Genomic DNA, 23,451 nt, shown 5'->3' on the forward strand with positions numbered 1-23,451 from the left:
CCAGAACTTCTGGGTGAGGAGGGAAGGGGAGATGGGGGGACACCCCCTGGCTGCGGGCTTCTGCAGACACACCTATTGGCCATGACTGTGGAGGAGGAGGAGGAGGAAGAGGGAGGAAGGTCTTTTCTTTCGAGCATGATGTTTGGCCACGGTGGGAACCACAGGAACTGGGCTTTCAAGAAGCACTCGGCAAGGTGCTCCCCAAATCCCCGGGGACCTCTCAGGCTCAGAGGAGAGATGTTTCCCCTGGGCGCTCCAGGGTGGGGCAGGACAGGAGGCCTCTCTCTAGGCGTGAGACGGGGGAGGGCAGGGGCTTGCGGGGGGCGGGGGGCAGGGGCGGGGTTGCAAAGTCAGATGCAAGCACAGCAAAGGGTAGAGCAGTCCAGCTTGGCCGGGGGCCCTGCGCTTCCAGCCTTCTTGTTGACCTTGGGTAGCAGGAGGACGAAGGACATGGCCAGGGCACAGTGGTAGAAACTGTGGACATAGGTGTAATCCCAATCCTGCAGGGGCAGGGGAGGGCGGGAGGGGGATCGGTCTGTGGCCTCAGGCCCCCCTCCCCCACTCTCCATGCCTCCTGCATGCCTGGCATGCCAGGGCACCTGCCAGTCACACACGCCCCACCCTCCGGAATCTGGCCAAGTGCCCTCCTCCAAGGGGCCTCTCCTCAGCATCCAGCCCATGGGCAGTCTTTCCTGACCTCAGACCCCTGGAGCACTGAAGGTGGAAAGTGGACACTGGGCCTTTGACAATGAGGCTGGGGCTCCTCCCTCCCCCCTCCCTCCTTCCTGCAGGTGCAGGCTCCAGCCCCAGGCCCCATCTGGGCTGTGCACCTCATCTCAGATCCACGCAGACAGTGAGAGCCCTGGGGCTGGGGATGGACGGTGCAGTGGTGGGAGGGAGGCACCCCTCCACCCACCGGGAGGGACAGAGGAGGCAGGAATGTGATGCTGAAGCCACCCCGAGGAGCCCCAGTCCCCGTACCTCGAAGAAGAAGCGCAGCATAAGGGCCAGTGCCCCAAAACAGAGGCCGGGCCCTATCTGCTGGGTGTAGACGCTCTTGTCGGGGTACAGACCTTTCTTCTCCTTCATCTGTTGCAGCTGTGGGGAGAGTGGTCATGCAGAGAGGTCACAGGGCGGGGATGCTGCTCAGAGCTGACCGGAGAGCAGGCCCCGGGCACGCACGAGCCCCTTGGCTATCCTTGGGCGGGAGATGGGGCTCAGGGAGATGCCCCACGTGCCCCGTCCCGTGGTGGGAGGACCCAAGGGAGCCCCAGGCTGGATGGCTCGTCTGGGAACCCCCTGGGCCAGTTTGCCCTGTGAAGAACCCCAGCCCCTGCCTGCCTCTTTGGGGCCTAACAAGGCCACCCTTGCACGTGCGCCCCTCCCAGCCAGAGGGGCCCCCAGGGGACGAGTCACAGCAAGGGGGTGTTGGAGTGCCGGCCCCGCCCACCATATGGCCCGCGGGGGTGCCTGTGGGGTGGTCCGAGGGACCCTTCAATGGCTCGTAGATCATTATCCATCGTAGTGCTTCTGAGACAAGCTGACCAGCACGTGAAACTCTGGTTGCTCAGGTGCTCACGTTAGTGGGGGGGGCTCGAGCAGGCATTAACGCTTGAAAAGATGGGTTCACGTACACTGAGAACGTGCAGTAAATGAGGGACCGCATCCTGCAACCTCGAATCCCTGGGGCCAGGGTGTTTCAGAGTGCAGGGTGTTTGGGATCTCAGCACGATAACCGCCTGTGCACACAGCGGATCATGGAAACCCCCAACCACACCGCCCCCAGGGCCCTGTGCCGGCAGGGGCAGGCTAGGCCACCAGAGTCTGGGGTGCGGGTTTCTGGAATTTGCCATTGCCGATAAGACATCAGGCCCCGCACGGGCACAGACAGCGTGTGGGTGCGGCTGGGGCGCCTGGGCGCTGGTGGCCAGGCCGTGCGTCTGCCCAGGGTCGGGTCCTAGCCTGGCCCGGCCCTGCCCTGCAGCCCCCACACCCACCTCTCTCTGCTTCCTCTCCCCGAGGGCTGCTGTCCCCAACTCGGGCTCAAGCAGGGACGAGCCTCCAAGAGAAAAATCCACCCTCATTCCAGGGAACAACTGCCCTGGAAAATCCAAAATAAACTCCACGTTAAATGGTCTGAAAAACACAATTTGAGCCCCAGATGTAGGGAGCCAGGCAGACCTCTTGGTTCCTGTGTCCGGATCCACAGCCCGAGGGCCGTGGAAGTCACCGTAGCGCTTCCCAGGGAAACCAGCGAGTGGCTTCCACTCTGGCCCATTACGATCCAGCGCAGATCCAGACCTGCCAAGATCTGCAGGAGGAACGGCCCTCCAGGGCAGACCAAGCAGCCTATCCTACTTCCTGCCGGGGAGTGAGTGCATTATCGAGACCCAGGGCTCTGTGTTTATGCATTCCAACATGTCCCTTAACGGGGTCCTTCCCTGGGTCCAGACGCGGCAGACCCAATGTGCCTCCCCTGCTCTCACAGGCAGCTCCGAGGGGCCTCCTGGGTCAGCCTTCCCCCTTGGGGAAGCTGGAGTGAGAAAGAGGCTCCTTCTCTTCTCTTGGAAAGTCAAGGCCTGACCTCGCCTGGTGCTGTGTGACTTGTTGATTGCTGACCTCTCTGAGCCCTACTTCCTTCACTAACCGAATGGCAGAACAAATCCTCTACTCCCTGGCTGTAGGAGGAGCGGGGCTTTCTTTTCCTTCCTGCAGCTGTAAAATGGGTTGATGGACACCTTTTGCACCACTTGCCCAGCCTGACCCCTCTTCCCAGAGAACTGCCCTCCTGCTCCCCAGGTGGCCCAGGAGCAACTCCCCGCCCCCATCCCCTGAGGCCCTGCCATCTGGGCCTTAATTTTGGGGCCTTGAGTGGGTGTGTGACTTGGGCTGGGCCGGACCAGCCCTCCTGCCAGCACTTGGAGTTGGGACACCCTGAGATTTCAGGTGGAGCTCCAAAGGAGTGAAAATGTGCCAAGGGATGTCACCTTGGGGCCTGGGCTGCTGCACGACTGGAGAGTGAGCCCAGCCTCAGGCCTGCCAGCAGGCCAGGCCTGTATTCTGCTCCCTGCAAGGTTCAGCTCCTTCCCTTCTGGGGTCCCAGGGAGTGCCCCTGGGTCCATCTTGCTCTAGCATCCCTTATTAGCTTGGGAAGCATGAGCGGCTTTCAGCCCTTGCAGCCAGGAGGGCCTTGGTACAACAGAGGATGCAGGGAGGCCTGGGGACCAGGTGTCAGGGTCAACTTCCTGTCCACCACACACCACAGCCTCCCTCCTCACTAGAACCAAACTCAAGGCTCACTGCCTCCATGAAGTCTTCCCAGATTAACCCAGGCCATTTCCAATTGCTTTTGCACCTCTAAAGCTGTCATTCTCTGCAAAGAATAATGATACTAGTAATAGCTCCTATGTGTTGAGCACATTAGAAGCCAGGTTCTATGCCAGCATTTTAGATGCATTAACTCAATTAATCTTTGAACCAACCCTATGAGGTAGGTCCTGGACTGTTCCCATAAGAACCACTTTTCAGATGTGGAAACTGAGGCAGAGAAGTGGAGTCACTTGGGTTAGGTCCAGATGATATAGATGGTGTCTGTGTGGTGGGGGCACCTGATGCTCACTGTCTCTGTGTTTTAGCTGAAGCCCTGAGATGGGAGGTAAATGGAGACGCCAAGGTGGAGGGGTCACAGGGGACAGGTGCGCCCGTCCGCTGAGGCTCGCACAAGTACGCACCCACTTTGTGGCAATGATGAGGACAGCCGTGCCGATGGGGCCCGAGTACACCCCATAGCCCCAGCGGTCGTGGTAGATCCGCACCGCGATGGTCAGGACACCGAACATCACAAAGGTCGACCTCTTGGGTTCGTCGAAGTCGGCCAGCGCTGGAGGTGGGGGAGAGGAACCGGGAGAGGTGAGTGGCCTCTCTGCCCCTCCCGGCCACTGCTCCTCCAGAGGCATCCCTTAGGGGCCCTGGTGCGGGGTGCCCCCAGCCAGCGAGACCCCATGGCCCAGCCCGGCCACCCCGAGGTCTGAGTTCCAGCTGGTTGTAAGGGACAGACGTGGACAGAGCAGCCTGGGCTGCGCTTGTGGGAAGCTGCTTTCATGAGCAGGTCAACGCATACCTGTCCCCGAGGACCCCAGGGATGAAGACAAAGACACACAAGTAAGAGATAGGAAAGATCTGGGTCCTTCATGGGGCCTGGGCAAATGGCAGGGAGCCCGTGCGATGGGGCCCACACGTCCTGACATTGCCGCCAGACGGCGTTAAATGAGAAAAAAGGTGCAGAAACAATGCACTTTTGAGTGATTCCATCCTTGTAAAAAGCTGAGCTGACAGTGATGTGCGTGGATGCTTGTATGAGCCTCAAGAAAGTCTTGGGGGCAAACCCTGACATGCGAACCGTGGTCTCCCGGGGGAGAGAGCTGGAAGCCCTTCCACGGGTTCCGCGGCATGGCTCCACCATGTAAAGTGGTCTGAATGAGCCTTCGTTCATGTGTGAATTGAACAGGATGTGAGGATGGGACTTAGGGCATTTAAGGACTGTGCGTTCTTTTTCATTGATTAAACCAGGCTTTGAACCCCAGGAGAGGGGAGGAGACGCTCCCGATGAGGGGTGGGGAGCAGAGTCAGTGGGCTCTGCTGTTTCGGGGAGCAGGCAGGAGGATGGCGGGGACACTGGGCGACAAGGCATGGCCACTCACCCATCAGCGAGACCCACATGCTCAGCGCTGTCCCGTAGACACTGAAATACTCCAGGACGTCGTGACGCATGAAGCAGAGCACCGACAGGCCGGGCCCAGTGCAGGCGTGGTAGAGCTGCCGGAAAACCCAAGGGGTCAGGGGCTAGAGAGGACTGCTCGGGAGCCCCAGGACCACGGCTGGGTCCCAGCCACGCCCCCCCGCCAGCCAGGCCACTCACTAGCCGTGAGGCTCAGGCAAGTCACTTTGTGCCTCAGTTTCCCCACCTGAGAAAAAAAGGGGAGCCAAGTGCTCCCCTCATGGGGTCTTGTGGAGGTTAGACAAAACAATCCACATGAGGGGCTGGGAGCCTGGGGATGTGCTCAGGGCTCGTTCGTGTCTCTTATGTTCTATGTATGACATGACCAGACAGAGGCCAGGCGTTGGTCAGGTGAAGCCCGCCAAGGTGGGGACCCCGCAGATGTGCCCTGCACGTTCCTTCAACACCTGGGTTTACCGACAAGTACATATGTGTTCCTTCAGCGCCTCTGGGCGTGAGGCCATGGCCTATTTTTGGGTGCCCGTCGGCCCGGCCTTCTCCTCTACCGTTCCCCCCTGTGGTGACTGGGCTACCCCACTGGGGAAGTCCTCAGACATGAGTGGGCACTAGGACCCTGGTGGGGGCGGGTGGTATTATGAAGACTTGGGTTGCTAACTCAGCAGGTCTGGGGTGGGGTCAGAGATCTGCATTGTTAAGAGTTTCTCAGGCTGATGCCAGCCACCCGTGGGGAATACACTTTGAGAACCTCCGGCTGTAGTTTTCAGCTGCAGTTTCTTTAAAGTTCTGGGAGACTGCGGAGACCACCGTGCTGAACACGGCATGGTAGGTTCGCCCATCTCTCTCCTCTAGTCTCCCCAACACCTAGTTTAATAGCAATTAAAAAAAATATTTTATTTATTTATTTATTAGAGAGAGAGAGAGAGAGAGAGCATGAGAAGGGGGAGAAGGAGAGGGAGAAGCAGACTCCCCACTGAGCAGGGAGCCCGATGTGGGACTCAATCCTGGAACCCTGGGATCATGACCTGAGCCGAAGGCAGATGCTTCACCAACTGAGCCACCCGGGTGCGCTTTAATAGCAATTTTTAAAGCAAAATGCCTCTGTGGAGTATTCCCAAAGCAGTCAGCTGATTTCTTACAGAAAACAACTCTCTCCTTTTGCATACACATTTCATCACTTCAAGTAATATTTAATTACGTGATGTAATTATTTTGACAAGTTCCACGGACATAAACGAGCTTGGGAACCAGCACAATCGACTCTTGGTGAGCCCAGCTCAGCAGGAGGGAGGAGGCGCCCAGGAGAGCAGCCCAAGTCTGGAGGCCCAGGGATGTTACAGGGGAGCAGCAGCCCTGGGTCACCGGTGAGTTGAGCAAGTTGGGGTTGATTTAGAGCTCTATTGGTTATAATCACAGGTGACCTAAAGTTACGGTGCACCTAGGAGGCATGAATAGAGGTATAGTGTCCAGAACAAGGGAGGTGACCGTCCTGCTTCTCTGTGTTCTGGTCAGACCCACCTAGAGAACTGTGTTGAACTTTGGATGCTGCACCCTTTAGAGTGACATAGGCAAAGACGATGGAGGAGAGCAATTAGGTTGTGGACATGACAGTTTAGCTGGGGCAAGAGAAGCTTCAGGTAGGGCCTGATCAAGGTGCTCAGATCTCTGTGGGATAGAGCAGGGAGAAGGACACTTGCTGCGCGTGGCTCTGGCAGGCAGAGCTAGGCCCTGTGAGTGATGTGGATATTCTCCCACTACTTCTAGAACTACATCCCTCCCCCCATTATCTGCTGCTTCTGCACCCATGCTTCTCCTTTGTAGCACAGATCACCACGTATAATCACAGACTTAATCACTATGAGATTCTCGGGAGTGTCCACCCCAGTCCCATGAAGAGCAGGAATACTCTGTCTCAGCCTGGCTGTGCAGATGCAGGGCCAAGGAGGCAGGGTTTGGAGTGGTTTGAAGGACAACTGACCCAGGAGGGTCTCTCCCACCAGGCCCTTGGTTCACCTCTGTTGGACAGGTGGGGAAGGGGAGATTCAGAGCAGCGCTACCTGCCAAGGAGGCAGGGCAGAGCAGCGACTGTGAGGCCTGCCTCCCTCTTCCGATGCGGGGCGGACTTGGCCCCCGAGGGTGTTGGCGGGGGTGGAGTGCCGCTGGGGGTCTGGTGGGAGACAGCACAGCCTCCCGATCCTCGCTTTGTGAGCTCAGGTGAGTGGCCGGCAGCTTGGGGCCTCCTCTGTCAAACAGGGGCGAGAATACCCGCTCTGCGGGGCGGGCCAGGGGACTCCCCGTGACAGAGTACAGGGCTCAGTGTTGGGCACAGAAATAGCGACTGTCGCAGGAGGGTTCTGGTCGGAACACAGAAGAAGCCACATGGGAGCTAGAGGTGCAATGGTGTCACTTGGGGCTCTGGGAGAAAGGGGCTGAGTGTGGCTTTGAGGTCGGAGGACATTTGTCACAGGAGGCAGCTGCTTCTGCCACTCTGGGCGGGCTAGGGCGGGACAGGGTGGGCCTCTGAGGTCAGCCTGGAGGCAGCTGGGGGCCAGCCCAGCCCCAGCAGGGAGGGGTGGCCTGGCGGTGTTTGTGGGTTTCGGGGGCTGGGTCTAACATGGACCTGGGGACAAGAGCCCTGGCTCCTCTCCCCAGAGCTAAGCCCCTTGTACCCGCAGAGAAGTCCCGGGTCCACTCCGTGCCTGGGTTTCTCATCTGTCAAACTGACTTCCTGGAACTCACCCAAGCAGGGGTCCCTCGTGGAGCTAACGAAATGGCATTGGGCAAGATGCCCTGAATGAGCCAAGAGCCCCAGGGTGCATCTGGTGCTTACAGTGACATGTGACTCAGCCGCTGTGGGACTCAGTTTCTTCATCTGTCAAATGGGCCGGTCACAATCTCGGGTTCACGGGGAGCTGAGAAGACTACATGAGACAGTGTGTTCAGAGCACCAGCACGCCCCACAGCCTGGACGCTGGCTCGCAGCCAGCACCACCACGGCCAAGGTCTCTCCCACCCAGGCATGGAGACTGAAGCCCCAGGCAACCCCCGGCCCCAGGTCCCTGCTGCCTAAGGGAGCGCCAGCCCGTGTGCACACACAGCTTCTCCCCTTGCAGGTAAGTGTGGGTTCGGCTCACGAAGATGTCGGCGTGACAGGTGCACACACATCTGCAAACACGTGCGTGTGCTCACAGACCTCGCTCCCCAGGGCTGCCCCAAGGACCCTGACACTCACCCACAGGAGGCCTGCTGCTGAGGAGCGAGCCCAGCCGGCGGCAGGAGGCATGCAAGTTTTCACATGTCTGGCACTGCCACAAGGAGGAGACTGGGGGAACCTCGCCTCCCTAGTGCCTGCTTCTCGCGGGAAGCTGGGCTTCAGAGAAGGGTGAGTCTGACAGGAGTTGATGGGGCAGACCGTCAGAGTGAGGGAGGGAGTCCAGCTGTGAGCGTGGGGGACTCAGAGGTTCGCAGGTGGGCACTGAGACACAGATTGGTGATGGGTGGAGGGATGGGTCATCGATTAGGTAGGTAGAGTGATGATTGATTAGATAGAGAGGTACATAGATAGGAGGGTAGGCAGACGGACAGACAGACAGACAGAAGCTTTCGGATGGGAGATAGAGCCACGGAGACCCATGGAGGGCCAAGGGAACAAAGCCAGACAGGGAAAGACCAGGAAGTTTGGGACGAGAGCAAGTTCTGTGGAGACAGAGCTCCAGAAATCAAGAGAGACCCAGACACAGACAGAATAAAAGAGAAAAAGGCAGATGCAGAGAAAACTAAGAGGAGAAATGCAGAGGGAAAGAGCTCAGCTGGGAGGGAGGGGGAGAGAGAGACAGTCATCCAGGCATATACATGGAGAAAGAAGGACTCAGAGAGAGACGTAGGCCTCAAGAAGGAGAGACAAGCAGACGTGAGCAGGCCCTCCTGAACTGGGGCCAGCTCTGGAATTCTGGAATCAGACTCACCCAGGCCCTACGCATTCCCTAAACCCCACTAACCCCTCCCGGACCTAGCTCAGCCCCTTCCTCCCTGCTCTGCTGCCCTGTGCTTGTAGCTGGGAGAGTGGCAGGGGTGGGGGGCAGCCTGGGGTGTTCTGCTGGCAGCAAGACGAGGGGCACCCCGGAAGCTTCGAAGGGCTTGTCCTGGACTGACTGACGTTGGCCCATTGTGGGCTCGGTCTTGTGCACACCAATCCTGGCACAGATGGGGAGACTGAGGTCCAGAGAGGAGGAGGGCTCCCCCAACCCTCTCTCCCAGTCTCCAGGCTCTTTCTTTCACCTCCAAATCACTTTTCTTCCTCACCAATACAGGAAGGTGGTGGATAGATGGCCCTTCTCCTGCGCCTTTGGGAGGGTCCCCAGACTTACCGCCACGAAGAACATGGTAAAGAGGTAGACCATGGCCTCCATGTGGAACCTCCGCTTGGCAGCAACGCTGACAGTGGGGAGGAAGGCCAGGCTGCTGAGGGTGGGCAGAAGCAGTTTCGCTGCGAGCGTCCCCATGGGCCGGGGAGCAGGGGAGGGCGCAGGCCTCCTGGGTCCCCAGGGCAGAGAAAACCAAAGGGACAAGGCCTGCTCCCTTTAGTGGGGGCTCCGATGGCAGCTGTGGTTTGAACACCAGGAAGGGAGGCAGGGAAAGGAGTGCATATGTTGAGAGCACATGGATAGGGTCCAACAGCTGACGTGCCATGTGATCAACACTTGTCTCTGATTTTTTTTTTTTTTTTTTTTTTGGGAGACCAGAGTAGTTGATTCAAGGAGACCATACTTTTTTTCTTTGAGGCAACAGCCTTGGAGTAAAGTCCCCATGAGTAGAATCCTCAGCTTCCAGCCTCTTTCCACCCGGGCCCTCTCCCCAGGGCCCTAGGGAGCCCAGAATGAGTGCACCGTGGTCTCTGCGGCTTGAGTCACGTGTCCGCTGGTGTTAGAGGCAAGAGAACCCCAGGTTTAGTCAATTCCAATCACTAAAGAACCTTGCAGACAAGCGTCATATTTTACCAGCCCACATCACGTCCCACTCGCCTGCTCTTTCCCCACCTTGGTTTCCTTGGCAACTGGACTAATGAAACAGTCTTTTCTACTTGGTTACATTGTTTCACGTCTGTAGTAAACAGCAGGATGATCTCTAACGTGCTCCCGGTATGAGGCTGAAGCTTGCATCTCAGCATCCCTCCGCTGGCCTTTGGGAAACCACCTTCCCTTGTTGTAAGAGGTTTTAGGGGCACTCTCTGGCGGGGTCCCCCCTTATCCTCTGGCCCAGGAATGATGGGAGTGGTGAGCTACCCAGGCAGACTCTCCGCAGCCTGATTTGTTGTCAGCCGAAGGACAATCTTTACTTCTGTTCTCTTTTTTCATTCTGATATAATTCACATATGACAAAATGCACGGATCTGAAGGACAGTTGGATGAATTTTGACAAGCGCATATAGCTGTGTGACCACTGCGTCTCCCCATCACCCCAGGGTGACCCCTCAGGCCCTTTGCCAGCGTAAGCAGGCGCTGTTGTGGTTTCTGCCGCATGCCTGACTTGGCCTGTTCTAGAATTCTGTACAAATGGGACCATGCAGTGCGCATTCTTTGGGGTCTGACCTCTTTTGCTCCACTGACAGAACGTCCCTGAGATACGCCCACTTCGTGTCAGGTGGTTTCTTTTGTTCCTGGGTGAGTAGTATTCTACTGTGTGGATGTGCCACGCTTCTGTTCTCCTGGGAGCTGGACTGCGGAGTGTGATCACCCAGGGACAGCAGGAGTGCAAGTAGCTGGATCCCGTTTCTACTGTTTGCAACAATGCATTCGGTCATGCCATTTTTCTGCTTTGGTGCCTTCCAAGGCACCTGCCGTCCTTGGGGTAGAGTCCAAGGGTCAAGGAGACCACCAGGCCATCCATGGCCCGGCCCTGTCACCCCACCACACACCCGGTCTCCACCATCCTCTCAGACCCCGTCTCTCCTCCTACCCCTGGACCCCCACCTCCCCTGCAAGAACATGTTTCCTCCTCCTCCTCTTTCTGGTCACTGGCTCAACAGCACCGTCTATGGGCCAGGCTGCCCCCTGGCCTGGCACCCAGGCAAGCCAACGTGCTCCTGTGCCGGACCCAAGCCTGGCACATGGTAGGTGTTTGACAAACACTGGCTGAATGAATGACTTTGTTCAAAGAATGAATGAAAGTCCAAGGAGGCCAGGCTCCTGCACATTTCAGTCTGGCACTTAGGAGTCCCTTTCCCTTTCCAAATGGGAAAACCAGATCCTGCTGTGTGTGCAGCTCCGGGCAGGGCAGGAGGCGGCGACCCCACGTGGGTTGTCACAGAGGCCTGCTCTCCCTGCCCACCTCTCCATCCCTCCGCTCCTGCCCTCACCCAGCCCCCAGCCCCCGCTCCCAGGAGGAATATAAACCCTGTGGTGTGGAAATGCGAGTAGATGTCAGGTGCTCAGAGAACCCTTTGGAGCCATAAACCCTGCTCAGAAGCAGGAAAACATTCCACAGTTGGTTTTGTGCATGAGTGTGTGTGTGTTTTCTTTGCAGCTGTAAACTCCAGGGCCAGGGCTGTAAGCTTGGGGAAGGGAAAAAGAGAAGGGGGAGGTATTGGAGGAAGGCAGGGGTGCGGTTGACTGTACATGTGTTGCAGTGATTAAGGCAGAAGGGGCCGAGGGGGGCTGCCCCAACATGGGGAGACAGGTGACCAGGCCTGGGGCAGCCCAGGGAGCCCCTGCACACCGGCCGGAAGTCCAAGTCCAGCGTGGAGCTGGGGGCGGCCCACGTGTGGCTCCCCTCCGAGACCTGGCCGCCTGGAGACCGACCAGCTGGCTCAGGGGAAGGCGTCCAGCTCTGAACAGGACTGAGATGACCCTCGGCTCTCCCTGCAGCCTGGGAAGCCACGGGCCTGGGGGCTGGGAGAGGGGGAGGCAGAGTGGGAGACACAGGCTGGCCGCTTCGAGGGTGGTGTTGCCCTTGGAGAAGTGTGGGGGGCTAGGATGGGGCGAGGCTGGGAGCCCACTCCACCCGGGCAGGCTCAACCGGGGGCCTGAGCAACCGATGTGCAGCCTGTCCCCATCCTCCCCGCCCTCCTGTGGCCCCGCCTGCCGGCCTGCTGTGGACACCCCCGCCCCGCCACCTGCTCGTGTTCCGACTGCGCCAGAGCCCACAGGCCGCTCTCCCTCCTTCTGCCTGGACTCTCACCGCTTGGGCCTTCCCCATTCATACTGTAGCCCTTAGCCTCTCCTGACCCCCGCCGGGGTGAGGTGTCTCCCTTCTAACCCCCACCACACTGTGTGTGTCTTGAAAACCACTCGCACACACAGACATTGATTCAGCGCCGGCCATGTGTAGGGCTCTGTGCCAAGCACTCTTCCCACTTTGTCGGGTCCCGTCAGCAGCTGGGGGGTGGGGGTGGGGGTGGGGGTCGCTGTCTCTGCTCTCCCCATTTTACAGGGCAGGAGACTGAGGCCCAGAGAGGAGCAGGGACTGATGCCTGGCACCGACTCTTGCAGAGTGCTCAGGGTCTCAGGATGACCTGGCCTCCCTGCCCAGCCCAAGGTGGCATCCCCCCTCTGCCCAGCAGATGGCGCCGGCCCCAGGGGGACCCTGGGGGGGTGGGGGGGCAGCTGCAGGGGGAGAGGGAGCCCACGGCTGGCACCCCCTTCCCTCGCCCCCTCGGCCCAGAGCAGGCCGGTTTTATAGAGGTGCTGAAATGCCTGGAATGCCACACAGCTCCCGCCTCCCGGACAGCTGTCTGCTCGGCCCGGCCCCGGAGAGCCGAGCCAGCTGCCGCGCCTGCAGCCTCCAAGCTGTGAACACCCGACCCCCGGCTCTCGGGCGCCCCGGAGCACAGTGGCCCTCGGGCCTTGGCTCTCTGTGCAGGCACCCGCGGAGGCGCCCTGCACCTGGCGAGAGGGGTCTGGGCTTTGATGTTTTCCAGCTCGTTCCTTGCCCCCCACCCCTCCCCGGAACTGCCATGCAGGGCCTCTGCTCTGTGCACGTGTGTGTGTCTGCAGCTGAGCTTGTGATAGCAATCATGTGCTGTCTTCAGCCTCCGGCTGAGAATTAGCGCCCCGAGCCACCCCCTGCCTCCAAGGTGAGCCAGGCCGAGGCTCCGCCCCTGCCCTACGGGGTTGCCGGGGTCCCCGGGGACGCAGACGAGTGTGTGGCGCTCTGAGCAGTAGCCCGTCCGTCCGTCTGTCTGGCCGGCCTCAGGGCTTCGTTTCCCTGGAGCTCCCGTGGTAAAGCTTCCTTCTCAGCCACGTCAGGCTTCCCTTGCCGCCATCCTTGTTCCATATTTGGGTGGAAAGGAGCCTCTTGTGGAATCTGAGAACCAGAGAGGCCTACACACTTCCTGGGTCCCCCTGCTTGCACTTCAAGCCTTGGCCTAACAGAACATGCGAGTGCTTCTGACTGAGAAAGAAGGACCAGGAAACAAAGCCCATTTTGGGGTCCAGCCTCCCACCTGCTGACCCCCAGTGGTCTGCAGGAGGAAGTTCTTCCTGAATGTCCAGCCCCTGGGCCTGGGGCAGAGAAAGCTGTCGTCTGTCCTGGGCTGGGCAGGGAGCTCATGAGGAGGGGCTGGCTGCGGGGGCTGCCCTCTGGGGCCCGGTCTTCTTCTGGGGTCTGGCCAGTCACCGCCAAGCTGGCCAGATGGCCCCTCGGCGGCCCAGTGCCTGCTGGGTGGGAAAATTGGGTGTCAGAAGGCACCCAGCATGCCCCAGGCGCTGGGGGGACAGCAGGGAGGACAGTCGGGACGGTGGGGAAGACGGTCCAGATGGGCCACCCTCGAGGCTGCCCAGCTGGCCTCTGGGTGCCAGGGGCGAGGGCCCACCTCACACAGCCTCTGGCTGCAGTCCCCATGCTTCTGAGCTCTGCTTGTACACGACAGCGCCCGGCTCCCAGCGTGATTGTTCAACCACCAGCACCCCCAACTGGTCACCCCATGACCCACTGGCACCCCTCCCCGGCCCTGGATCTCTTCTTTTCCCTGAGCCTGCTTCTTGCCCTTCTGCCCGTGTTCCCCTGCCCCTGCTTGGCCTCTAGGAGAAACGTGCCTGTTTTCCTGTTTCCAAGCTTCTCCCCAGACATCCAGAAGGCTCTGGTGGAAAGACGGTCTCCTAAAACACAGGTGTCTACAGCACCCCTTCCCTAGCCAGGGCCCCAGGTGGCAATGCGTGTGGGTGAGGCCACTCCAGGGGACCAAGGCCCTGGGGGGTGTCAGCAGGCCAGCAGGGAGCTCAGCCTCAGGAGAGTGGAGGACCCCCAGAGGGCAAGGAGGCCCTGGCGTCAGGGGCTGCCACACAAGTCCACCCCTTTGTTTATTGAGCACCTAGTACATCTAGATGCTGAGCCCCACAGAGACGCAGAGAGCCAGGAGCAGCCCCTGCTCTGTGGGGTCCCAGCAGCCAGTCAGGAAAGATCATTCTGAAGCCCTAACAAAGTGCTGAGGTGCTGGGGGCTTCCCGGAGGAGGTGGCCCCAGTAGATCATCTGGGGGTGCTGAGCGTGTCCAGATGGGTATGAAAGAAGGGCTGGGGGGAGAGTGGGGAGTGGGGAGCAGGACCTGAGATGGGGGCCTGGAATCATCCCTTGCAGTGTCTCTCCAGGGAGCCCAGACAGTTTGAATCACAGGAGGGACGGAACCAGGAGGCAGTGACCCCACTAGATGATTTGTGGGGCTCAGTGCAAAATGGGGGACCTTTGTTCAAAAAGCAGGATGGAGCTTTTTCTTTCCTCCACAGATTCTCTGGTCTGATTGTGCTATTTTTTATTTGATGTTTAAGGTCGTGTTCCTTTGGGCACGAGGATACTTTGGGGATGAGTGCTCACCCTCACAAGCACCCAGGACCCCACCCGGAGACTCAGCCTCACCCCGGCCCCTCGGGGGCAGAAGGCAGCTGCAGCTGCTGGGTTGGGGCTGGGGGGCCGGGTGGGGGGTCAAGAACCTGGGAGGTGGAGGACGGTGGGCCGTGCGTGAGCCGAGGCTCCAAGCCCCCGTGCGTGCTCCATCACCCCATCCCATGTCACCTCCAGAACATGATTCAAAGATAACATTATTCAGACCTTCAATACAGTGAGGGCAGAGCCTCAGCCCCGAGCGTGGGTCCCTTCTGAGCTCGGGCTGTGCTCCAGTTCTGGTCCTGTGTTGCAGCCGGCTGGGAGGCTCCTCGGGCTCCTTGGGTTCCTGCCTGTGAGGTGGGTCCCAAGGGCACCTGAGGCCTGCTGGCCCAGGAGGCCCACCCTCACCAACTCCCTCCACACTCAGAGCACCGTGAGGCCTTCAGGGAGGTGCTTCCTGCCTATGCTTTATTCTTCACTCCCTCCGCCGATTCCTAGGGTCTCTGCGGCCCCCAGAAGCCTTCCCTGGCTCCCGGGGTCCCCCCTGACATCCCCAGGGCCACCAGCAGATGAAGCAGCAGCCACAGCTCCCTGTGGGTCTGGAGTGTGGGGGCTCACCGGTGTCACGCGGTGGGGTGGCCTTGGCGGGTTCCTTGAGGTGGAGGGCGGGGTGGGGTGGAGCGCGGTGGGCCCAGGGTCACACACCTGCAGGAGGTCACAGAGCCAGGGGGGTGGCAGGCCTGTCCCCCAGGCGCTGTCCCGCCGGGCTAAGAGGAGGCACTGGGGGTGTTTGTGTCGGCTGGCTGTGGGGTCCCTCCCAAGGGAAACCATTAGTCACCCTGGCGCTGGCTGGATGTGGGGCCAGAAACGCTGGGAGTTTCGGGACTGCGCCAGGGGGTGCAGGGCCCTGGAGCTTGGCTGGAGGGGAGGGGATGGCGGCTGAGGCTCCGAGCGCGCCCTGGCCCTGTCTGTCGTGTGTCTGGGGTGGGGGGGGTGCGCGCGTGGGGATGTGTACTCCAGGCTGCCCGGGGACAGGCTCTGTCCTGTCTGTGCTTCAGCACGCCGACCGCAGGGGGCAGTGTGGACCTGGGTTCAAGTCTCCGTGGCACCGACCATCCCAGCAGCCCCAGGGGGGACACTGAGATGAACAAGACCTGCCTCCCCGATGTTCTGTGGCAGGGGGGACAAATGCCACGTAAGAACCCCTGCAGACAGAGAGGCTATGGTCAGTGACAGCAGTGGGGTCCCTGATGTGTCACTAACCAGATGTGCCACCGGGGGTGTCACTCAACGGTCTTGAAGCCTCAGTCCCTCCAACTGCAAAATGGGGATGGTCAGGATGCTGGTCTCAGAGCCCTTGGTGCATAGGAAGGACTCCCTCCAGGATGGGAGGTGGTGTTGCTTTACTCTTACTCCTTGTCCACTATCCCTGTCGGTGGCCAGACACAGGGCGGAACTTCCCCAGGGCTGGAATAACTCTCAGCCACGCCAGGACGCAGCCGAAGGAGGAGCTCACCTCACGGTTCCGCTGGCCGGGAGGGTGGAGGGAAGGAGGAGGACTTTCCAGGTGCCGCTGTGGGCCTAGACCACCTGCACAACTGAGGCTGGGGGAGAGGGGGGCGGGGATGAAATGCTCAGAAGACCTTACATGCTGTTTCCACCCCTACCCTGCGTTCCAGGAGGGTGGGCTCTGCGGGGGGGGGGGGGGGGGCTTGTGTGCAAGGGGTGGGTGCCAGGTCTGGCTTTGCTTGCAGAGTCTGGGGTCGGCCTGGGTTCCTAGGGGCTGGAGGGCGTGCTGCATGCTCCGTCGTCCTCTGCTCCACGCTCTGACTCAGCAGGAACACAGGCCTGGAGCACCACGTCTGGCCTGCCAGGGGCTGCCCAACTGGCCTGGGCCCAGCCAGGCCGCTGTGCCCTGCCAAGCTGGTGCTGAACATCTGCACAGAGTTCCCCACGCCTCCCCCCACCGGCCCTGGCCATTTCGGCTGTCTGGTCAGCAGGCCACAGGCACTTCTGTCCCTTCCCTGGAGCCCTTGGCCGGGGTCCTCACTGGGTCTCCCTTTGTCCTTCCATCTGTGGAGGCATCTGCCTCTCAGGAGAACCTTTCCAAGGCTGCCTGGGTGACCCGGACCTCACCTTTCCCATCTGTAAAATGGAGCTATCAGACTGGACGCCTCCTACAACCCAGACTCCATTCTGGGGAAGGCCAGAGACTGGGTCCCTTCCCGAGGCAGAAATCAGACAGGCCTAGGCTGGGCTTTGCCACCACCAGCCTCCCCGGTGACCCCAGGCTGGAGGCTGCTCTGTCTGGACACCCCAACACATGCTTCCCAGCGCTGGACCCGGGAAGGCGGCCTCCCTGCTCGCCGCTCTGGGCCGCTGCCGAGGCAGCAGTGAGCAGGCAGCTGGGCCGGCCTGGCCGGGCTCCAGAGGCGCGGAGCGGGTTAAAGTGTGCGCCAGGCCGGGCCGGCGGCGGGCGGGGGAGCAGCCTGGTGGGAAGTGTGAGTTCCTCCCTGTCTGCCTGACAGCTATAAAGGCAGCCGGGCCCGCAGAGCCGCCACTGGGCTGCGCGCCTCCCTGGGAACCCCCTCTCGTGGGTGCTCTTTGAAGTGGAGGAGGGAGGCGGCAAGGGGGAGGAGGAGGAGGAAGGGAGCGAGGCAGAGCCCACAGCTCTCCGCACTCTGAGCCTCCCCCTGGTCCGAGCACCTGGCGCCGCCTGCCCGCAGCAGCTCTGCCCCTTTCCCCGGGAGGACAACCTGCTGACCCCGGGCCAGGTAGGCCACCGCAGCTCTCCCAGGGTACGGGTGCGGCTCCGAGCCGGCTGGGGGGCAGAGCATCCCCCAGCCCCCTCGGGGAGCCGTTATATAACAGGAGGAGGGCTCGCGGGGAGGGGTCGGGACCCTCAGAGCATGGCGAGGGCGGCTCCTCAGCTCCCAGCCTCGGGCGCCTGAAGCTCCTTGCAAGGCGAGCCTCTGCTGCTGGCTGGTGGCTGTTTTTGGACCCCAGGGAGGGATGGATCCCGCGTGAGCCGGACCTGGCCTGTGGCCAGGGGTGTCTGGGAGCCTTAATGAAAACCAAGTGTGGGGCCGGCTCAGCACCTGTCTTCAGCCCGGCAGGCTGGAGCTGGGGCACCGATTAGCCAATGGGACCGCCGAGGGGGGGCTCTGTGCTTATGCGAGGCTGGTGGGGGGCTGCAGATGGAGGCCTGCGGGGGAGGGGTGGCAGACGGGGCGGGGGGGTGGCAGGCGGGCAGCGGGTGAGGTGGGGGTCTCAGGACTCTGGCTCCAAACTCCAGGGTGTACTGCTGCCTTGTCCCGGCAGAGACGTTCTGAGGATGCACGGGTCAACGTTGCTGGCATAACTCCTGGAGATCTGCAGGTGCTTGACCTGCCAGGGTTGATGCAGGGGAGAGGGGACAGATTTGGAGGTGGCTTTGGGGCTGGCAGGGCTGGCAGGGGTTGGGGGGGGCTTTCACACCTTCTTCCTTGGAATTAGCCGGGTACAGGGACAAGTGCCTGAGTCTGCTCTGTGGCTTTGGGCAAGCTGGCTTCCCTCTCTCGGTTCCAGGCTCTGGGGGGACAGGCTTGCTGGTTTCTGAAACCCCTTCTCTGCCTTGCTGGCAAGTGACACTTAGGACCAGAGACAGATCCTGGACAGAGGCTGCTGAGGCCCCTCTGAGACGTCCACACAGAGAAAGCAGATAGGCGAGGCTGAGAGCCCAGGAGGCTGGAGGGTCCCTTTGATTTGACCCCTGGCAGGAAGGTCAAGTGGTGTTTGGAGCTAACAGTGTTGACTTGTCGGGAAAGAGACAGTCCCGCAGCCCTGGGCTGCCCTCACTCCATACTCCAGGGGCACAAGTGTGCGTCTCGGTTGGGGCGTGAGGAGACAGATGCCTGGACTTTTCCCAGCCTGAGATCCCTGAGGGTCCTGGGCCCAGCCCCCCACCGAGGGCAGGGGTAGTGGTGGCCAGGGAGGGGAAGGGCCCGGCGGAGCAGGTGGCGTCCGTGGCCCTCTCCAGCAACCGCACATGGCTGGCAGGGAGTTCACTCTCCCACTGGGCAGCCAGCCCTGAGCGTGTGAAAAGCCCCAGGTGCTCTTGCTCAGGCCGCGTCTGCCAGCCAAGGTGGTAGCCCGAGCTCTGGGGCTTTGCTTCTTCATCCAGGGGGTGTGGCCTGGGCCTACAGCCTCCCCAGCTGTCCCTGGTGTTCGCCCCAGGCACTCCCTAGGGAGCGCAGGTAGTCCGAGGCTAGCTGGTACTCATCCCGGCCCGCCTTTCGAGGGGTGGGTAGGGAGACCAGGCTCAGCAAGCACACCACCACCTGTCTGTGGCGCTCGCTCGTGCCTGTGGCAGGCATCTTTAATCATTCACCGACCTCTCCCAACAGGGCCACGAGGCAGCCCCTAGCAATCAATCCCAGATAGCCTCTGGGCCTCAGTTCTGGGTGGGCCCCAAGGGCTCTTCCCTCTTCCTTGTCAGCTGTCAGGGGAGCTGGGCCTGGCCTAGCAGTGACAGTGGCCTTGCTTCCTAGGATGGACGGCAGACGGCAGCCTTCACGCTGGGTCTGGTGCCTTCTGGCTGTGGCACTTCTGGCTGGGGGTGTGGCATCTACGGGGGCCACGGTGAGTGGGGGGCAGGGGCCCTCACCCAGAGGGGCTGAGGTTGGAGGGAGTGTGGCAGGTGTGGGGCAGGTGTCCGGGGATCCCTTCATGCATTCCCGGAGCCCCCACTCAGCTCCCGGGAACATGTCTTACAAGCCGGTCGGACCAGCCCCTAAGCGGGGGCCCTGGCCACTCTGGATCCCTCGCTGACTTGGCAGGATGAGGTCGGAGGGGGCTGAGGACTTCCTTCCAAGCAAAGGCCTGCAGCGAGGCATGTCGAGGAGGCTGCTGTGTCCTGCAGAACCCAGGCCGGGGCCCAGGCCGCTCAGGAGAAGGAAAGCAAGGACAGTTAGGTGCAGCCTCACGTTCCCATCAAGCCCCCAGGATGTTCCAGATCTCAAGATGGGGCGGACCCAAGGCCTATGACTTCCGGGGAGTTCCCTCCAAGACCACCCTGGAGATGTGGGCCAGGGTGCCGAGTGACCCAGCCGGCGGGCGTCCGGGGGCTGTGTCCTCCTGACCAGGGCAAGGGGATGGCAGGCCAGTTCTGCCCGATGCGCCCGCCTTCTAATCATCTGTGGGGACTGTCGCCCAGGACAACAGCCCAACATCCAACAGCCTGGAAGGGGGCACCGACGCCACCGCCTACTGGTGGGGAGAGTGGACCAAGTGGACGGCTTGCTCCCGTAGCTGTGGGGTCGGGGTGACGTCCCAGGAGCGGCACTGCCTACAGCAGAGGTTCGGGGCTGGTGTGGGGGTGGGGCAGCAGGTGACGGGGTGGGGGGGGGGGCGGTGTGCCATTTCAGGCCGGGAGGGTCTTCTGTTTGAGGCAGTGCAGGCCAGGTGAACGACAGGCTTTTTGCTGGCCTATCAGGTCCTGGGCGACCATGTCCTGGGGTTCATCCTGCTCCAGGGTGCTGGGGACAGCACTTTCATGAGAGCAGGATCCATTTCTTGGGATTTTTTTTTCTCTTTTCTTTTTTTCTTTCTTTCTTTCTTTTCCTTTCCTTTCCTTTCCTTTCCTTTCTTTCTTTCCTTTCTTTCCTTTTCTTTCTTTCTTTCTTTCTTTCTTTCTTTCTTTCTTTCTTTCTTTCTTTCTTTTCTTTCTTTCTTTCTTTCTTTCTTTCATAAGCTCTAGACCCAACGTGGGGTTTGAACTCCTGACCCTGAGATCAAGAGTGGCATGCTTTACCAACTGAGCCAGCCAGGCGCCCCTTCTTGGGACTTTTAATGAGTGGTGAGCTCCTCCCTGGCCTTCTCTTCTGAAGACCTGAGTTGAATAAACATGGGGAAAAACATAGGGTCCAGTGGTTACCATCGGACAGACCTAGGTTCAAATCTTGCCTCTGTTACTTCCTAGCTGGGTGACCTTGGGCAAGTCACTTAATCCCTCTGAACATCAGTTTCCTCATCTGTGGAGTGGAGATCATGCTAGGGCCCACTCACCTACCAGCCTAGGGCTGGGACACAGTAAACTTTCTTGATCTTATTATTAGTTCTGTGTACAGAGACCCTGTGCTATGTGCCCGGGATGCAGAGGTGAATTGGGTATCATCCCTCCCCTGGGCTGTGGTGGAGCAGTGGGGGTCAGAAGAACTGGGGGGGCTTCTGGGGCCCGGCCAGAGGCCATTTGGAGTAGGAGCAGGGTTGGTGCCTACAGCCTGTGGCTCCCAGCCCCAGCTTAGCCTGTGTCTTCCCGCCAGGAGGACGTCCGTCACGGGCGCTGGGAACAGGACCTGCACGGGCACATCCAAGCGGTATCAGCTGTGCAGAGTGCAGGTGAGGCCCTGCCTGGGGCGACTGCAACCCCCCCAAACTCCTTAGGCAGGTCTCCTTAGGTGTCTTCTTGGTAGCTCCCAGGCGCTCCGGACACTTTGTCCTGGGCCCACCCCTTATTTCCTGTCGAAGAGAAGCATGGTGAGCGGTCCTGGGCTCAGAGCCCCTTTCCTGGCTCCGATCAAATCTGTCCTGCCCCCCACGTGCTCCACACTCCCAGGGATGAGGCCTTAGTTCTGCTGGGGGGGCTTGGAGTGTAGCCTCAAGGTTTGAGATCTCTGGCCACAGCCCCCACTCTGCTCACAAGTCCTGTGCCAGGTGCTCACCAGGAGATGGACGGTCACTAGGCGTCCCCGTCCCCACCTGTGGAAAGTCCCACTGCAGCCCACTCCAGCTCCCCAGGCCCTGGCACTGTCAGCCTCCGTGGGGGTGGGGGGACGCGCCCAGGGAGGGGCAGGAGTTACTGACTCAGGCTCAGCCTCCAGGCGGCTTTCAGTGGGGCCCAAGCCAGTCTGAACCTGAACTCATGGGCACAGGGTGGAAAGACAGCAAGCCACTGAGGTCTTCTAGTCCCTGTGACCCGGTGTCTGTGGGGCTGAGTGCCCCTGCATATGCGCACGTGCAGAGAGTTAGGGCCTGTGTTAGCATCACTGGTCCGCTCCCCTCCTGGATGCTTATGAGCTCTGGAGGGAGGCCCACCTAAGTCCGGGTTCTGGCCCAGAGTGACCAGCTGCCCCCCCACTCCCAGGCCTCTCCCCTTCTGTCCCGGGGGTTCCTCTTCCATGAACTCAAGCCCACCTTCAGCCAATGAGCCATGTTCCAGCACTGCGGCCATAGCCGCGGCCAGCCAAGCGGGCCTCTGCCCAGGGACGCAGGGCGAGTGGGGGCCAGCACGAGCGCCACCCGGGCCAGGTGCGCCTTCCCTGCCCCGGGGCATCTGGGGAGGAGGCCGGGGCGGTGGGGACGTGAACGGACCCCGCCCAGCGCACGAGGAGGGCCCATGGGTGTACGTGCTTGAGGGACAGCAGCCGTCCTCCTGCTTGTCCTTGCTCCTTCCAGAGAGCGAGTGACACTGAGGGGGAACGAGAGGCCACCACGTGGGCCTCGGCACTGGCCCGGCCATCCCGGCTGCAGCCGCTTCCTGCTCAGCCCGGACAAAAATGCCTTTGTCGGGCCGAGTTCCTCCTGGAGCCTCCTGTCTCTCGCCCCGCAGGAGTGTCCGCCGGACGGGAGGAGCTTCCGAGAGGAGCAGTGCATCTCCTTCAACTCCCGCGTGTACGACGGGCGGACGCACCAGTGGAAGCCCCTGTACCCCGGTACCCGGCCCGGGACCGCCCAGCGGGGGGCAGAGGGCAGGGGCGTCCCCCCAGCCGCCTGGAAGGACCCACACCCGATGGCTCCCTTCTGGGGTGGGCCGGCAGGAAGGTGAAGCCCAGAGGGAGGGGTCTTGTCCAAGGTCGCAGGCAACAGTGAACATGAGGGTCTCTCTCACTCATGGAGTAAGTTCCGGGGTGTCCAGGACCCATAGCCCAGGGCCAGCAGTTGGCTCAGACCTGCTGACGGTTGGGAACTGCCCCCCCACCCACAAGGAGGCAGAGGCTGGAACTCGTGGAGCCTGGGCTGCGCCAGACCCCCAGCATCTGGGTCTCTTTCTGCCCCGAGACCCTGGGCAAGCCCCTTGCACACTCCAGGCCTGAGTTTGTCCATCTGTGCCATGGGCGGGAGGAACTCGGTCTCCGTGGGAGGGCGAGCGGTAGGCCCTGAATCCCGCCGCTCCCCGCACCCACCCTGAGAGCCTCTCTCCCCACCAGACGACTACGTGCACATCTCCAGCAAGCCATGTGACCTGCACTGCACCACCGTGGACGGGCAGCGGCAGCTCATGGTCCCCGCCCGCGATGGCACGTCCTGCAAGCTCACCGACCTGCGAGGGGTTTGCGTGTCTGGAAAATGTGAGGTTGTTAAACATTGTAGCAAAAGTCCCGCTGGTGTCCTTGCACTGACCGCCCCGCCTGTCCGCCTGTGGCAGTGGCGGCCCCGGGGCCCGGGGCTCAGCGCCCTCCCAGCGGCCCTCTCCGCCTCCCTTCCTGCAGCCCATCGGCTGTGACGGGGTGCTCTTCTCCACCCACACGCTGGACAAGTGCGGCGTCTGCCAGGGGGACGGTAGCAGCTGCACCCACGTGACGGGCAACTACCGTAAAGGGAACGTCCACCTTGGTAAGAGCCCCTGTCCCCCGCCGCAGCGCAAGTTCCCTTCCCTCGCCGGCCGTCTGATCCTACCCCCTGGGCCCAGGGGGGCCGGCCAGGTGCTCCGGAAGACCCCCTTCGGCTAGGAATCCTGAGCGGCTCTTTGTTGAGTCCCTACTGAATACCAGGCGCCATAGTGCACCCTTGGCTGGGGGATCATGTTTGACCTTTGCAGTAGCACTCAAAAGGGGGAAACTGAGGCACAGCCAATGTGAGATTTGAGTCTGGGCATGAGGATCCTGGGGCCTAAGCCCTCAAACCCGAGTTTCGGAGGGCTGA

The 23,451-nt window shown here is 61.0% G+C and overlaps 2 protein-coding genes across 5 annotated transcripts in view; one reads left to right on the forward strand and one right to left on the reverse strand.

Annotated features, from left to right (window-relative positions):
- Nucleotides 1–350: 350 nt before the first annotated feature.
- Nucleotides 351–9,604, reverse strand: MYMK (myomaker, myoblast fusion factor). The gene is made up of 5 exons (XM_036107639.2): nt 9,103–9,604; nt 4,701–4,815; nt 3,732–3,880; nt 982–1,098; nt 351–500 (listed from the first exon to the last, which is right to left on the reverse strand). The coding sequence occupies exons 1-5, from the start codon at nt 9,235–9,237 to the stop codon at nt 351–353; spliced, it is 666 nt and encodes a 221-aa protein (XP_035963532.1). The 5' UTR covers nt 9,238–9,604.
- Nucleotides 9,605–17,082: 7,478 nt separating this feature from the next.
- The window catches only part of ADAMTSL2 (ADAMTS like 2), a 35,620-nt gene continuing 29,251 nt past the window's right edge, over nt 17,083–23,451 (forward strand). Inside the window, exons 1-8 of one of the 4 annotated variants that reach the window (XM_036108405.2) lie at nt 17,083–17,324; nt 17,846–17,928; nt 19,080–19,170; nt 19,745–19,887; nt 20,853–20,928; nt 22,139–22,241; nt 22,737–22,882; nt 23,019–23,142. In XM_036108405.2, the coding sequence (XP_035964298.1) occupies nt 19,081–19,170; nt 19,745–19,887; nt 20,853–20,928; nt 22,139–22,241; nt 22,737–22,882; nt 23,019–23,142 (682 nt within the window). In that variant the 5' untranslated portion in view covers nt 17,083–17,324; nt 17,846–17,928; nt 19,080. Of the gene's footprint in view, nt 17,325–17,845; nt 17,929–19,079; nt 19,171–19,744; nt 19,888–20,281; nt 20,387–20,852; nt 20,929–22,138; nt 22,242–22,736; nt 22,883–23,018; nt 23,143–23,451 lie in introns of those variants that run through there. The other 3 variants (XM_036108413.2, XM_036108395.2, XM_078061985.1) reach the window with 3 other exon arrangements.

This window comes from Halichoerus grypus, chromosome 14, assembly GCF_964656455.1.
Source record: "Halichoerus grypus chromosome 14, mHalGry1.hap1.1, whole genome shotgun sequence".
Classification (NCBI taxonomy): domain Eukaryota; kingdom Metazoa; phylum Chordata; class Mammalia; order Carnivora; family Phocidae; genus Halichoerus; species Halichoerus grypus.

Excerpts from the sequence above, each read along its gene's own strand:
- MYMK (XM_036107639.2), bottom strand. The coding sequence starts at position 9,237 with ATGGGGACGCTCGCAGCGAAACTGCTTCTGCCCACCCTCAGCAGCCTG. Across the intron at positions 4,816-9,102 it reads TTACCATGTTCTTCGTGGCG|CTCTACCACGCCTGCACTGG; the intron begins GTAAGTCTGGGG and ends GTTTTCCGGCAG. Across the intron at positions 1,099-3,731 it reads TCATCATTGCCACAAAGTGG|CTGCAACAGATGAAGGAGAA; the intron begins GTGCGTACTTGT and ends CTCTCCCCACAG.